This window comes from Gymnodraco acuticeps, unplaced genomic scaffold, assembly GCF_902827175.1.
Source record: "Gymnodraco acuticeps unplaced genomic scaffold, fGymAcu1.1, whole genome shotgun sequence".
In the NCBI taxonomy this organism is placed as follows: Eukaryota; Metazoa; Chordata; class Actinopteri; order Perciformes; family Bathydraconidae; genus Gymnodraco; species Gymnodraco acuticeps.
In genome coordinates this window covers 1,395,393-1,412,868 of record NW_022992059.1, presented here as the reverse complement: position 1 = coordinate 1,412,868, position 17,476 = coordinate 1,395,393, and the positions used below count along the sequence as shown (strand labels likewise).

The following is a 17,476-nucleotide window of genomic DNA, read 5'->3' as shown; positions in this document are numbered from 1 at the left end:
TGTAATTAACAAGGATAATCTGGTGTTTTTGAGTTGATGAGCAGTGCAGATATCACTGTAAAATCAATCGACAGTAAGGAGAATACTTACTTCCGGGTATAAAATTCTCCGTTATCCAATGGGAATGGACGCTCACATTGTCTGTAACTGCCGCCGACATGGACCGATGCGGTGCTTCCCTGAGCGTCAAATACCGCCGCCGATGGGAATACATTGCAATCAGTTGAAAGCTCTTTGCGTCCGTTTATGAAGCTGAACGAGACTCGGCGCGTCACAACTGCACGCCAAAGGACCCTGACCAAGCGTCGTTATTGGACTATCAGGGAGTGAGACTGTGTTGGAACTTCACAGTCTAATCTCCCGACCTGATATTTTTATTTTATATTCAATCAATATCTTTTTGGAAAGGGAAACTGTGCGCAAACAGCAGAAGATATATATATATTCATTTATTGAAAATGAAAAAGGGGGAAAAAAGGGCAGGGGCTCAAGCCCACTTTGATGTCTATCGGCGCATTTCCACTGCAGCGCGTATCACGGTTTAAGCATGCCGTGCCAAACCCGCCCGTTTTTTGTTGTGTTTCCACTAGTAGTAGTTCTAACGGGTACTTTTTCACAGTTTTTCTGGCCCTCCAAAATCGTGGTTGTTTCTGGGCCAACAACCGGGCTGAATATGCTAAACTAGTGACGGCAAGGGAGCTACAACTACATTAAAATGAACATATTTTACCGTGATTTAATTGTAATACACGTTTCAAAATGATGCCGAAGTCACAACGTACTGATACCGGTTAGTAAAAACCATGAATTAATGCTTTGACAAGTCTGCAGACAGACGGCAGGCGAAAAACCTTTTAAGGCTAAGCTAACTCAGTATATGTTCCGACCATCCACACTCACAACAACGGCCTATACAGACATAAATAAACCAGCGACATGTACTTGTTTAACTTTTGTCTAGTTTCTGAACAGATATGAGGAGCTGTGAGCTCTGAGTGCTAACAGCTAACGGCTGATGTTGGTTTTGTGTTTCGCATTGAAGATGACGTCACGGCTCCGCCTACACTGCGTTACTATAGTTACTGCCCCAGTTCCTAAACTGTAATGGAAACGCAGCATAAAGTGAGCCTGGCCTACCAAGGCCTAACGATACCGTACTAAGCCATGCGAGGCCCTGCAGTGGAAATGCGCCATATGTGTGCACGTGCCTGTTGGCAAGTAGTTAACTTGATAGAATGTTAGATAGTTGTCATAAAAGTTGTCACACGGATTCAATGTCGTGGCTTGCAATGTAAATGCTACAATCAACAATTTTGTCAGAGGAGACATGAGCAGACGGTAGAACCTTTTTTCTTTACCTTAACCTTAATTCTGTCAGTTTGTTATTGGGTCTTACCAAGTCTCGCTTGGAATATTTTCACCTCTCACAGCACAGTGGCATGGCTCTGGTTTCTCCGGCTACACCCACAGGGCTGGTATTTAAGTCCGGTCCTCCTCCCAGTCTTCATCAGTCTGCAGCACGGAGAATAACACAAGTGAGTCTCCCGCCTCAGGAACCATACGGCTGAGTGGACTGCAGCCTGCACAGAAACATGCATGTGAAATCTTCAGACACATTCTATGTTCTCCTGCTTATTATCTCATCGGTAAGTTTGATTTTAAGAATCACATTTTCTCTGATGAAATAAAACGTGATTTGGGGATGGACTTATATCTAGATGACGGTGTTGTGCTGTGAAAATGTGCAAGGAAATGGGCATTTAAGTCTGCATGTGAATCTTTAGTGTGTAGTCATTCATCATAAAGAGCCAAACTTGTGATAATAGAGTTTAGGATTGTTGCATTTGGTAACAATGTAGAGAACTTCTGTCAGTTCTTGCACCACAATACTCAGAAGTATTTTTCTTCATTATTTCCCATCTGTTGCTCTCATGTTTTCTTCCTTAAACCTGCTGCCTCTATGCTATGAATGCACTTATTGTAAGTCACTTTTGATAAAAGTGTCAGCTAAATGAAATGCAATGTAATGCTGGGCTGGTGCTGAACAGTGGAAGGAAACAAAACATGGAAAATATTTGCTGGCCCATTTGGTCTCAGTCTGCTGTCGCCATCCTGTGGCATTCTGTGCAGCCATATACCAGACCAAAACAATAGGAGCCTCTGCTCTATGTAAAGTGCATTCTCACTTGACCTCTCACATTGTCTTTGGCAAATTGATATTTTCATACTCATTTAATTGTGTTATAGTATATTTATGGGGCATTGCAGTAAACATGTTTGTTTGCCATGTTTTCGGTAGGCCACTGCAGTTATTTTAGCTGAGAATCTGTTTTCCTTATGTTTGCTTTATGTTCTTTTTCTTGTACTCTGGCTAGCCAAAGTCACTGTGGGGTGTGGGCAGAACTTCATTTGTCCCAAAAACCTCAAGTACACCAATTTCTTGACACACATGTCCAATTTTAAGATGAACATGTCATCATTTCTGATAGAAAGAACGTTTTTCATTTGCTTGCTCAAGTAGTTATAGTCATCTAAATGTGTCCAGCTGGGGGTAAAACATGAGAAAGTGCCTGCTTGTTCTCCCAAACCTTAGAGGTGATTCAAAATAAGAGGGTTGCAGCTGGAAATCACAGCATGTACTGTATCTTATTGGTCACTTGGGAACAACACAACAAACGTGAAGACAGCCATAAATAAACTTGGTATGGCTCTATAAATTGCTATGTTATATGTTAACAAATAGTTACATGTTTGCCAATCCACATGCACACTAAATGATCATTAATTAAGTATACTATCTGGCACTTTAGCACTTCAGCAAATGCACCTCTATGTTCTAATGCTGCTAGATTATGACACAAATCATAATAAGGATATCTGTTTATTCCTGAGACCACAATTACTCAACACAATCATCTATTTAGAAAATGCAAATGTATACAATTCAAAGTTAAATGCACCATTCCGGTGCACATTGAGTGCAAAATGAAAAGGCTAGATCTCTTTTGTTTGCTCTAGCAAACAATTGAATCATTAACACATTAATTGTATTGATGTGAATGGTGATGGCGCTGCCATGGATCCCTACAAAGGGATCCCTAGCCCTACTGTGTCCTTTTGTTGTTTGCTGCTTGACTTGAGGTTTACAGTGGGTTTATTAGTGCTCATTTAACTTTCTAATTCTGTTTGAGAGGGCTGAGTGGGAACTAAAAACAATGAAGTTGAAGGCTGTAAAACTCAAACAATCAGAATCGGAATACCTTTATTAGTCCCACGGAGGGGAAGTTTGCGTAGTTACAGCCGGAAAAAGAGCCACAGACAGCTTAATGTTACATATGTTAAATATGTGACATACATTAAAAAAAAGTACTAAGTTATGATATAATAATAAATATAATAAAAAATAAAAAGTTACATAATTAAAAAAAATACACATCCTGTAACAGTTCTTAGGATTTAGCAGCCAGGTATATATTACACAGTTATTAGCGGCATCTATATATATTGCACATCTAGCACATAGTTTGTTGGTATTTAGCAGCAAGGGGTGATATAGTCTGTGTTGTGGTGTGTGTGTGGGGAGTCAACTAGGGGCTGAGACGCTCAGGTCAATGCTGTTCCTGCTGCTACTTGTTTAATGTGATTTTTTCATCTATGGTTAAGTTAAATATGACCATACAACTCCCCTATTTAAGTAGCTCAATCTTTTTAATTTAGCTGAAAACAGCACTGGTTTTGCACAAAATGGTCCATAACGAAATGCCTCATAACGTCCAAACACACTTCCCAATTAAGGTCTGAAGTGACCAACTACCCAAACCAACACTTTGTGCAGAAAGCAACAACCATTAATCCCACAGTTCAATGATGATCAGTGTTTAAATATCCAATGGACTGAATCCACATCTCTCATGTATTATTTCTCAATAATAGTTCAACACATTACACAATTGATGTAAACCACCAATTCAAATGTTGACTTTATAAGTTCAGTTAACCAAAATATATGTATTTCTAGAACATAAACAGTGGTTTTGGTTATTAAAACAGAAAATATATATATTTTCTGTTATAATTTATTTGGTATTGTATCATTATTTTAGCCTCTGTATATGATCTTGTTACATACTTAACTTTAGGGAATGTATAAACAGTATGTATTATTTTACATATATATTATATATATATATAGGGATTTTTATTAAAAGCCATGCTTTCAGCTCTCCTGTGTGTGTGTGTGTGTGTGTGTGTGTGTGTGTGTGTGTGTGTGTGTGTGTGTGTGTGTGTATGTGTGTGTTTCAGACAGTGGCCCAGGACTGTTCCCAACCCTGTTCCTGCTCTGCAGCCCCCCCGCCCTGCACGCTGGGCAGCAGCCTGGTGCTGGACGGGTGTGGCTGCTGTAAGGTGTGTGCCCGGCAGCTGGGGGAACCCTGCTCCCTGCTGGAGCCCTGCGACCACCACAAGCAGCTCTACTGCGACTACAGCCTGCTCAGCGACTCTGACACCGGCATCTGCATGGGTAACTCTATAACAACAGTGTTGATGTGTCTCCCTCTAGTGCTAATACTCAGCTATGGTTTTCTCTTGTCAGGACATTGTATATATTATCATTTAAAAAATAATGTTTTATTTTTTACTTTTGGGAATTACCTTAATATCAAATACAATGCAAATAAATAAAAGAGAAAGATGTTTTTTTACTGAAGTGTATTTTTCAGCGGTTCTCAAACTGTGGTCCGCGGACCACTGGTGATCCGCGAGGGTACTGCAGGTGGTCCGTGGAAAAAAGCTAAATAAAATCCACTTTTTATTATCAAGGATTTTCGGGGACCAGCTCATATGTGACTCGCTCTATCAAAACCAGTCGCATTGACCTGAAGACACATTTTGAGTTGTATACACTGTCAGGAAAGAGGAGATTCCTAGCTTTCTAATGATATCAGGCAGTGGGGTAGTGGTCATTGGGCTCATCGGACATTTATGAGAGAAAATCTCTAATGTCCGAGTGCAAATGAATGCACCACAAGACACGAGCCTTGTAACCCCTCCCCCGGCCCTGGCGCGAGCGTGGAAATATGATTGGCGGCGATTTCATTTGAACAGGACGGCGCAAAACGAGAAGCATCCGGACCAAAGTACTGTAGACAGAAGGAACGAGGTATTTGCGGTCTACAATGACAGAGAAGAGACTTTCAAGTTTGGCTGTACTCAGCATTGAATCAAAACGCACTAAAGCTTTGGATCTTAATCAGTTTGTGAGGCGTTTTATGGGCTCAGAACAGTCTCATAATACACACATGCACACAGAAGGATTCACAGTTGTGTTTTTCAATGCACACACAAATGTGTTCAGTTTCATATGCATGTAAATAAAATCCAAATACAGAAAAAAGTTTTACATATATATTTTTGATCCTCACATATTTGTTTTCCGTTTAAATCCTCTGAACCTGTAAACACAAGCCGCTCTCTGTGCACGGATCGCTGTGCATCTGTGTGTGGGTTTTTGACACTCCCCTGACGGTCAGCCGATTCGTACTTGTAATTTTTTCTATCTATAGCCAATCAGATGTCTCCTCCATTTTAAGCCAATCACATGAGCGCGCCCCCACGAGGGTAGATTTCTTGCGTTCATGACGTAGCGCTTCATGTACGCATTTTGCGCTGTCCGGAGCTGACAGGTCCATGGAGCCTGCCTGCAGGCGCTAATCTCAGGACACCTCCACTATCAGTACATGGCCACTTTCCGAACAGGAAATGCACGCAAATACAAGCCTTTATATTATTAAGGTACAGCGCCACTTTCCGAACCATTGATGATGCTTGTGTACACAAAAACGGCAGGCAAAACCGTTTTAAATGTGTGTTTCCTGTATGGCGAATACAGCTGCTTTATTTATGTCTGTATGAAGTTGAAGGGGGATAATGACCGCCGGACTCATGTGATTGGCTTAGAATGGAGGAGACATCTGATTGGCAATAGATAGAAAAAATTACAAGTATCGGCTGAGCGTCAGGGGAGTCTCAAAAACCCACACACGAATGCACAGCGATCCGTGCACAGAAAGCTGTTTGTGTTTGCAGGTTCAGGGGATTTAAACGGAAAACAAATATGTGAGGATCAAAAATACATATGTAAAACTTTTTTCTGTAATTGGATTTTATTTACATGTATATGAAACGGAACACATTTGTGTGTGCATTGAAAAACACAAGTGTGGATCCGGAAATACAAGTGTGAATCCTTCTGTGTGCATGTGTGTATTATGAGACTGTTCTGAGCCCATAGCGTTTTGCTGAACAGAATGGTAATCACCGCATCATAACAGTGATTGACAGCTGATAGGAATAATCCATCCATCCATCCATCTTCTCCCGCTTATCCGTGATCGGGTCGCGGGGGGTAGCAGTTCCAGCAGAGAGCCCCAAACTTTCTTTTCCCTGGCGACATCAACCAGCTCTGACTGGGGGATCCCAAGGCGCTCCCAGGCCAGCGAAGAGATATAATCCCTCCACCTGGTCCTAGGTCTACCCCTTGGTCTCTTCCCAGCTGGACGTGCCTGGAACACCTCCCTAGGGAGGCGCCCAGGTGGCATCCTAACTAGGTGCCCGAACCACCTCAACTGGCTCCTTTCGACGCGAAGGAGGAGCGGCTCAACTCCGAGTCCCTCCCTGATGACCGAACTTCTCACCTTATCCCTAAGGGAGACACCAGCCACCCTGCGGAGAAAACCCATCTCGGCCGCTTGTATCCGCTATGATAGGAATAATATGATTGTTAATATTATCATATTAATTCAGACAAACATCGATGAGACAGTTAATGAATGTACTTATTGCAGCAGTCTCCATACATTTGGTACCCCTGGTCTAAGAGTGGGGATGCCATCCCTCAAAATCTCCTGCCACCCCATGAATATTTTTCTAGATCCAGTAGGCTATATTTTTCTAGATCCAGTAGGCTATATTTTTCGTTTCGTTTAATAAGTTCATTTCAGGACGAATTTGGGAGTTTATTTTGAGATTTAGAGAGAGAGAGAGATATTTAGAGAGAGATTTAGAGAGATATTTAGAGAGAGATATTTAGAGAGAGAGATATTTAGAGAGAGAGATATTTAGAGAGAGATATTTAGAGATTTTATTTTAGATTTTTTTAATTTTTCAAACCACTTTAATTCACAAAGCAAATAACCAAACAGACACATTGACACACATTGTCAGTTCAGACAACGACTGAAAATAAGATCCTCATTCTCCACAGAACACAAAGCATTTTTAACCACATGGCCTCAAATTCTCTCACATTTTTTGTTAAACAAAAGTAACTGTAGTCCGCTTTCAGTCTTGCTTTAACCATCCGCTTGAAAATCGAAACTGCATCGGTATCCAATGATCCCGCAACTGTATTCCTCCTGCTGAGGTAGATGGCCATTTTAGCCTGCCCCAACAAAAAATTCAAAAGCTGACTTTTGCACTTTTGCTTCTGGCTGTACCTCCAACCCAAAATGAACATTGACTTAGAAAAAACCACATTACACAAAATCAACATCTGAGTGAGTAACTGAAAAAGACAAAGGAGTCGACCACATTCTGTAAAACAATGAAAAATGGTTTCCCTCTGTTCACAGAAAGGACAGGCGTCAGACACTGGGTTGATCACTGAAACAAACGCATTAACAGCTACCGCAGCGTGGAGAATCCTCCACTGGAGGTCCCCACCCCTCTTAGTCAGCGGAGGCTTGTAGAGCGCTCTCCACTCAGGCCTCTGAGCCTCCGTCAGGCCCAGGTGGGCTCTCCACCGGGTGTCCAACCCAATCTCACAAAAAAACGTGAAATAACTACTTTGGTCCACAACGTAGGACGTAGTATATCTACAAAAACGCCTCTGAAATTGTAAGATGCCTACGTTTTTTTTCACCATTCATTCCAATGGCTGGCTTCTATGTCACGTGATCTTCACATTTCTCCCTGCAGAAAAAAAAAACATGGCCGACCTTCGTTTTATTCTCGGTGTAAAATGCCTATTTTAAGGTTAGTTTGGTCATTAAAATGCGTTTTGATGTCATTTCATGCGAGAAATATGAGTTGTTATTTAAGATTATGTGTGCAGTGGGTGTACATGATCTTTAGTTTGCTAGTTATTACGAAGATTACTTCAGGAAATTGTATCCATTCAACGTTTTCATTGTTACCAAGATGGTTGCTAGGGACGCTGCTATCGATATTATTTCTGTTATGTTGTGTAAAATGGTGTTATCTTTATTGCTACCCCCTTCCCCGTCAATGTATAGTGTTGGTCCACAGTGCAAACATATTAGTTATTAGCTAGACTTTTATTTAGCATCTCAAAACACATGTAAACAGCTTCACGCCCGGGAGGCGAAGACCGGCAGTCCGGCTCACTAAAATGTCCGTGCAGAACAATACCCATGAAATGGGATGGGACCACGGCAGACTGTCCAAAACTGGATTTGAACGGGTCCACGCGTCCCCCCCCTCCCCCACCCCGTCCCCAGAACTACACATGCTGGCACGTCTCTACTGGGAATTGTAGTTTTAAAAGACGTTTTCATATTTCCCATTATAAGAAGTTGCCAGTATTAAACCGTGTACATCCCTGGAGGATAGAGGGTGTCGTTTTTCTCATACTGATATTCTGAACAATCTGTGCTGTTGTATTTGCTGTAAAGTGTCTCTACTGTAGGCTAATTTTATTATATGTACAGCACTTTGGCTCGACCAAAAATCGTTTATAAATGTGCTATATAAATAAAACTTGATTTGATTTTGGAGGTTTAGGGGATAGGAAACACTCAAATTTAAAAAATATAATTAATAAATGTTGGAAAATTGCTTGTGCCCAATGGGCAGCATTAATATATACCCACACGACAGCTAAGGTCAGAAGAGCTTTATTTAACAGCTGGTCTTATGTCTGTGACCCCTCCTGTTGTTCATTGATAAGCCTGAAACATGCACTTGTCAAGGTTCAGAGGCACATTTTGCAAATCTGGCAGTAGCCATCGATCAGCTTAAGATAAGATATACTTTATTGATCCCAAGTTGGAAACATTTGCGTTATATCAGCATGTGTATAGTTGTACATATGCAGTGGTGTTTATTTGTAAATCATTTAGTATAATCACACAAATTCTGTGTTTTATATTTAATAATTCTCTGTTCTTTCTTTATTGATTGTTCAATACCTGACAAGGCCGGAGATGAAAAACTTGGGTCACAGGTTCCTCAACAGTGCATCACAAGACATCTTTCAATATTTGTGTACCTCCACCATTAAATTGTCATATTCTGCACATTTCTTATACTATCTAAATCTTATAAGAGTATAATACATATGTATAATATCAGTTAAAATAAGTGCTTCAACATAGTTAACATTCCTGGAGGTATACACAAAGTTTTACATTCATTGCATAACTACACCATTTGTGAATATGTCAATAAACCTTAGAAAATCTTGAAAGGGATGTGCAAAATAGTCATTATATACAGTCTTTAATTAACTATTAGTAGAGAATAACGAGTAATGAATATACTTTATAGGGATCCTATTAATATCTAATAATAAAAATAATGAAATTCAATAACATGCTTTAACCACTAGGTGTCCCTTTATATCAGCTGTGCACCTTTATGGTGTAAATACAGCCTATCTACCAATTGGATCAAATATAAAAGTCAGCCGAATTAGTGTTGATACTGCAAGGAGACGTATTGTGTGAAAATAAATGTAAGATGTTGTTTAATTACTGATATATTTATGATCCATGTCACGTTTCCAGTTCATCATGTTTGTCTCATCAAGGCTCTATAAATAGAGAACTACAGCAGATATGTAACATTTAATGCAGCCGAACCGTGTATTACAATGCCGTTATGTGATGACTTTCAAAGAGAAAAGCAGTGGACCAACACTAATAACGGTGTTGGTAACGGAAAATAACGTATCTATTGTGGTGATTGACATTATTCACCCACGGATCTATGGGTTAGGCCAGGGTATTGTTCTGCACGGACATTTTAGTGAGCCGGACTGCCTGTCTCCGCCGGTCCGATGTTTTTTGAGATGCTAAATAAAAGTCTAGCTAATAACTAATACGTTTGCACTGTGGACCAACACTATACATTGACGGGGAAGGGGGTAGCAATAAAGATAACACCATTTTACACAACATAACAGAAATAATATCGATAGCAGCGTCCCTAGCAACCATCTTGGTAACAATGAAAACGTTGAATGGATACAATTTCCTGAAGTAATCTTCGTAATAACTAGCAAACTAAAGATCATGTACACCCACTGCACACATAATCTTAAATAACAACTCATATTTCTCGCATGAAATGACATCAAAACGCATTTTAATGACCAAACTAACCTTAAAATAGGCATTTTACACCGAGAATAAACCGAAGGTCGGCCATGTTTTTTTTTCTGCAGGGAGAAATGTGAAGATCACGTGACATAGAAGCCAGCCATTGGAATGAATGGTGAAAAAAAACGTAGGCATCTTATAATTTCAGAGGCGTTTTTGTAGATATACTACGTCCTACGTTGTGGACCAACGTAGTTATTACACGTTTTTTTGTGAGACTGGGTTGGGGTGTCCACTCGCTCCTGGAGTCTGCTCTGATTCAGCACCTTTGTCACCAAATAATAAAAGGTTTTGTTGGACATGGTGCTAAACTTAAAATCAGTAACATTGTCCAACTTTGACAAAAAACCCTCACAACTGAGATCAGGAAAACATTGCATCTCTGGAAAAGAGTCATTGTCATTTGGAGACTTCAGTCCGTTACAGTGAGCAGCGATCAGCGCCAGCTCTGACTGGCTGAGCTGCTGTCTCCAGCTCTGCAGCAGGAGGCTGACCACCCGGACTAACCTGAGGCTCAGACGTGAGGCCAGGCCTGCAGCGTTCTTCCTCCCTCCTTTCACAGAAACCGTTCTCATAATACACTCAGTGTTAAGGCACTTGTTTTTACAAAGTGAAAAGAAACTACCCATTTTAGAATAGCAATGATTCGAAAATACATGAAATCTACCATATAGAACAGTGAAAAATAATAAAAATGAAATAAACTATCTTGGAATAGTATAGAGTAAATTGAAATAGATTAACTCCATTTTAGCATTTTATTTTGCTCACTTCTTCACATGATTTCATCATTTAAAGAATCACATCGGCTGGACATTCATTGAACAACCTCATCTCTGAACATCCATATCGTTTAACATCATTCAAACTAACTCATCATTTTCATCAACATCTGTATTGGGGTGGGCCGTCTTGTTCTACTAGCATTTGTAACTGTCTCCTCATGAGAAATTTACCCTCCCTCCTTTCATACCATTTAAGGCAGGCATCCTCAAACTACGGACTCCGGTCCGGATCCGGACCGAACCACCACTGTCTCCGGACTCCGAGCAAATTATACTTTTCATATGTATTATCTCTCTGTATTATATGTGAGACATCGCCACAACGCATTCGCAACGAGTCAAAATTCTCCGCTATGTCCACTGCAAACAGCGCTCTGCATGTCTGACTGTTCCACTGTGTTCCACCTGTGTGTGTCAACGCTTTGGTCCAATCACATTCATCATCCAGTCAGCGTTTTTTTCCCCCAAACAATCTGCGAATCAGAGGCACAGTAGGGCGGGTCTTCGCGGAATGTGGGTGGGAAAAATGTGTGTGTCTCTTTCAACCTGTCTAAGTCAGAGCGAGAATTAAAAAAAAAAATTCAGAGCGAGAGTTAACAGCTCATCTAGTTCCATCTGTACTGTAGCTAGTAGCCTAGTTTCACCTACCGGGGTGGCAACTGACACCCTAAAAATAGGCCTTGCCACCCCAGCTGCCACCCCAGTTGGCAGCTTTGTTTTGAAAGAAAAGTTGTGGCTCATCGGACATTTATGAGAGAAAGTCTCTAATGTCCGAGTGCAAGTGAATGCAGCACAAGATGCACGTCATGTAACCCCTCCCCCGGTCCTGGCGCGAGCGTGGATATACGATTGGCGGCGATTTCATTTTGAACTGGACGGCGCAAAACGAGAAGCATTCGGACCCAAGCACTGAAGGAATGAGGTATTTGCGGTCTACACTGACAGAGAAGAGACTGTCAGTTTGGCTGTACTCAGCATTGAATCAAAACGCACTAAAGCTGTTGATCTTAATACGTTTGTGAGGCGTTTTGCTGAACAAAATGGTAATCGCCGCATTCAGCTGTAATAGACATGTCAACTTGATGCTCTGCTCACGGATGAGCATACACAACTATTAAGATGATGACCTTACGTGTGTAAATATATTTTTTTCTTTGAGGGGGTCTGCCCCCAAAAAACTGTTTTAAGTCAGTGCATTTCCTTAGCTGTGGGTGAGTCCACTGACACCACTGACAATGCTCAGTTGCTGGTGTTTGTGAGTTTTTATGATGAGGCAAAGGGGGAGTTTGTTGAAGATGTGTTGGGCCTGACGAACCTCAGTGGACACACAAGGGGCAAGACATTTATAAAGCAATAATGGGAATGCTGAATGAAAGAGGGTGCAGCTGCCTTTATTCATAACTGTGCAGCTCTTACACTGCGACTCTGAGGGGTCAAGCACAGACACAACAACAATGAAAACTGCTGCATACAGATTATTTTTGTTTTTGCAACCTCGTGTTAAGAATCTTGTTGCAATTGTTTAAAAGTTTGAATGACCGTAATAAACGGACCTTTGTCTTATTGAAACATTTATTTTGGACCTTTAAGATTTGTATTTGAGTACCCCTGATTTAAGGTATGAAAGTAATATGTTCTCTAGAAGAGGCCGTTGTAATCAATCGGTATTTTAGGACATGGAATTAGTGCAACATCTAGGCCTCCCCTGGGCGCCCCTATGCTATCCTTGTACCCTGGAGCCTAAACTCCCCCTGGGACTGGTCTCTTAGCCCTACTGGCTTTGGGGTGGTCTGTTCTAATACAGTGATAAAGTCCCTGAAATGGTGTGAAAACCGGTGGAATATCAATAACTCATTATACTAATTTATTTTCATTTCTGGTCTACTTAAATAACTATGCTAACCCCCTTTAACAGTGTGTGGAACCTTGGGTGCTTTAACAAGGACTTCAAAAACAGAAGTCATTTCATTAATGGTTTGTAGTTCAATTCAGGAATTTTCACTCATGGCAGATATGTTTCTCCTTTTGAATAACATCTCTAAATGTCAGGCCATCACTGATTAAATGGAGGAGCATTAGGAGGTGGTGGCACTTGTCTTTTAAAACTCATACTCTGGTGCCGTGCGCTCCCTCTGAAGCTGCAAGTAAGATTTAAAACATCTGCAGAGTGGGTTGAGCAACCCCTTCTCCCTGAACGATATTTATTGTCGAAAATATGCACCATTAAAATGAGTGATCCAAGGCCCTGCATGTATTACTCCCAATTGTACTAGTTTTTTCAAAATTAAAATCTTCAATCGCTCTTTGCCTAGTGTCTTTTTAAAACTCTACATCTTGGACGACAAACAAATGTTGTTTCCACCTTAACAGTTCTCCTATGGTAACATCCATGCTACAATGGTGAAACCAATACTCTAGATTGGAATACTTTCTTTGGCTTGGTTCCAGCTCTACCTTTAACATTTTCCATTCAAATAAAGATTTGCCTGCTATCTATATTGTAACAAATTAAATCTTCCCCAAATTCTCACATGAATAAGAATCTCTATAAGAATAATTTGTTTATATTATGAAAAGATTGAATAATATGTTCTACCCTCAGTGTGTTTTTAGGATTATTTTCTAATAAGTGTGTTTATGTGTAAACTCACTCACTCCTGTGTTCCTTCTCTCCCCCTCTGGTCGTCAAGCCACGACCCCCTCACGTTCTGCTGGCCCATGCCAACTCCTCTGGTTCTGTCTTCTCCTCAGTCCATCCGCACTTGGATCTTCCCGCTGTAATTCTTTTCAGTGGCCCAACTGCTTTGCATTTCATCTCCTCCTTTTCAGTCTCTACGCTGTTGCATGGAGTGGTGTATTCTGCTCTCATGTCCCACACTCTGCTATTGTGCCAAATCTCGCGGCTCAGTTTGGAACTTCATATCCTGTTTGAGGGACCAATGAGAGTTTGCCTCTTTGTCAGCATGCTGGTTTGGTTCTGGATGCCTCAGGTGGAGATGGTTCTGGATGCCTCAGGTGGAGATGGTTCTGCTCGGGTTGTCTGTCTTTAAACCGGAGGAGGAGGAGTCTCCTGTGGTGCGGTCATTTGTCTGAAGATGGGGTCGTAGCATTCTGACAGGCAGAGAGAGAGAGAGAGAGAGATCTCGGGCCGCATTACCTATAGTTAATTCTAACACACTGAGGTAAAACATATCCAATCCTTTCCACTCTATCTTCCTAATCTTACTATCTGTCTTAGATGTTAAATGTGATCTAAACCCAATTCATGTCTACTAATGGTTGTGCCATATCCCTAAACATTGTTTCCACCCACTGTAACATGTTTACTCCAAATAACTCTTTCAGGAAACCATTTTCTTCTATAAATTAAAAATACCTACATGTTTCAAGCACCACATATTTCACACACTACAAAAGAACGTCCCCATATTTTCTCCATCACTTTAAATCTCACTGTTATTTAGAACATAAGTAACTTTTGTGACTGAACATATCTGCAATGTCGCCACAATCTGCTGGGGAATTTTGTTCAAAGAGTTTGTACGTACAAAGCTGTACTTGTGGGTTAGTAGCCTGTTTCTACTGTAATCATTTTTCAATAATTGTGCTCAGGTCACCGGTTGGTTGTCCATAAACTTAACAGGGGTGTTTCTGGCACAGACTAAAACATGGATCCAGTGTATTTTTAGATTCCCCTAATCTGTAAATGCACCTACCTATCCCAATCACTTAAACCCATCTCATCATTTGATACAAGAACTGCATATATGGGGGGTGAATCATCTTGATTGTAATCGCCTCACCTTTGGGACCGAGTATTTCTAACTCCTCCTCTTGTTGCTCAGCTGATCTTTTGGCTCTAGGGATAAGTGAAACTCTCTGAAACACAGCTGGAGTTTTGTTAGTGATGTGGGCATTCTCTATGAGTGGACTAATGGATCCATGTCTTACTTGATATTGTACTCCCCATCCAACCAGAAAGGTGCCAAGTGTAATGAGCACAATCAACAATGCTATTCTGACTCTTATCCCTAGGGGACCCCACACTAGCTTTGGCTTTGTTCTTGACATCATCTCTATTTTCTCCCTTGGTGTCAGTTACAGAATTTAAATAATGAGTACTATAATAACGTATACCAAAAATTGGACTCTTTTTCAGATGTAAAACAAAAATAGGTTTTCACTTTAGTGTACTATCTATAAAAATCTATAGACAATTCGTCTTTTGAGCTGTTTCTATCTTTATCTTATTTCTATTTATTGTTTTGTTCCAGCTCTGCCAAATCAGTCCTAACTCCCAATAATGTTCTGGAAGTTTCCAGTGAAGGGTGACAATGTGTGAGGTGGTGTCAATTTGCTCCTTTTTCTTTACCTTTAAACCGGAGCGCGTGTGAATTTCGTTACAACTTCTCACTGTTCCGTCCACCAGGGATCAGCTCAGTCTTTTGTGAACTTTCACCCTCACCCAATCACTTGGCCGAACAGGAGTCTCTTCTTGTGTCTCGTCTTGTATCTCTGTAGCTTTCTTAGCCTGTGTAGACAAAACTTGGATAATATTACTCAGCGTTCTGACATATTCATTACTTTTATTCGTCTAATATCTAAAACTGGACCACTCCCTCCTTGGAGGAGGCCCAAGCGTTGGCATACCTTTTGTCGTTATGAGACCTATTGTTAACTACATGTTATTATTTATTAACTACAACGTCACTGAAATCAACATATCTGTATAATCATGACACGCCCTCCTTTGAGCAGAACATGCTCAATTAATATTGCAATGATTAGCCTATTCTGAACAGGACATGTAAAACCCATAACGTTGCATTAAATAAATATAACTTCTCCGTGTACCCATAAGGCGTACAAAATAACGTATGATGTGTGGCTTTCTGATGGTATAAAAACATATTCACTAAAATCTGCCATTAGCACAAAAAATGGTTTACTTGTTGCAATAATGGCTTTTGTCCTGGTATTATGCATCATTGTTGCTGCGAAAAACAATACCCCTGGTGTCGCTAATGCGTCTCAATAATTCTAGGATTAGAGGATTGTTTGATACTGCTGTACAAAGATATAATAAAATAATATTTATCTAAACTAGAGGGAAACATACGAACCATTCTCACAGAGGGTGACATGCATGAAGGGCTGGTGCCCCTCACTCAAAATGAGATAGTGCCTTACGCACTACATTATAAATCAGTAAAATTACTCAAGAATAAATAAATAAGAACTGATTCTTGAAACTGTTGTAAAAACCCTACAACTTCTTCATCCACGATCTCAATCAGTGTTATGTTATTTAATCTGCAGCTCATTGCCTTAAAACAGATACTTCAGACCGATTATAAAATTGTGTTTATGAGAAAAATGTAATCTGACTCCATAAATCACATAATTGTTTGACTAAAAAAAAACTACACTTCCACTAACAATAAATGAAGTTCCCCTTTAAACACAGCCCCGGTCTTCTGACGGGGTCTGTCTATGTACTGGCTGGAAAATGTTGTGCCAGTCTCTGTCGCTCTGTCACTGTTCTCCCGCTAACAGTCACTCTCTAGTTCTGCTGGGTTCTTGTTGACTTCTTCACTGGTTTGAGACAAGCGACCCTATCGGACACCTCCCTTTGTAGCCAGACTTCACCACAGCAGAATCGAGTTTCTGTTTTTAGGTCTCAACAGCTCCACGTCAGGTGTATCGCCACCCCTTGAACTGCAGTCGGTGTAAACAGGAGGATTTGGTATGGATCCTCCGTCTTGGGCGAGTACTAGGTTTCCGTCTTCATATTTTTTGGTGGAAACCCGTCGTCTTGACCTCACTAGCTGTGTGGACACAATAGTTTTCTGTGTGGGGGAACAACATCACTCGTAATCTCTTTCCTTCTCATAATTACAAAAATAGTCTGCTAAATGTTCTATTCTGTGGATGCTTTATGTGTAAATGCAAATGCTACTCTCGATTTTGTTTTTACATTAAACATTAAACCTCTCCCTTCTGTGGTGACAGATATGGCTCAATGTAGCTGGATTTCAAAATACCCTTGTGCTGAAGATGCATCACCTGGTGGTCTGGCCCTCTGAGCTTCCTCATTGTTGTGGTTGATACCAGGGTGTCAGTGGCATTTGGGTCATGTTTGGCAATGCTGTTCGTCTTTGACATCCCTGAGACCCCCTGCTTCTGTCGTAGTCATGGAAACCTCCCCCGGGGTAAATGCATGGAGGGCCGTTGTTTGGTGCATGTGGTGGGTATTTCATTTGTTGTTGTGGACAATCTCTAGCCCAATGGCCC

The 17,476-nt window shown here is 40.8% G+C and overlaps 1 protein-coding gene across 1 annotated transcript in view; it reads left to right on the top strand.

The window, feature by feature from the left end:
• Nucleotides 1-1,518: 1,518 nt before the first annotated feature.
• ccn2b (cellular communication network factor 2b) overlaps nt 1,519-17,476 on the top strand; it is a 54,916-nt gene continuing 38,958 nt past the window's right edge. The window contains exons 1-2 of the mRNA XM_034202165.1: nt 1,519-1,646; nt 4,303-4,519. Coding sequence (XP_034058056.1) covers nt 1,593-1,646; nt 4,303-4,519 — 271 coding nt within the window. The 5' untranslated portion in view covers nt 1,519-1,592. The remainder of the gene's footprint in view (nt 1,647-4,302; nt 4,520-17,476) is intronic.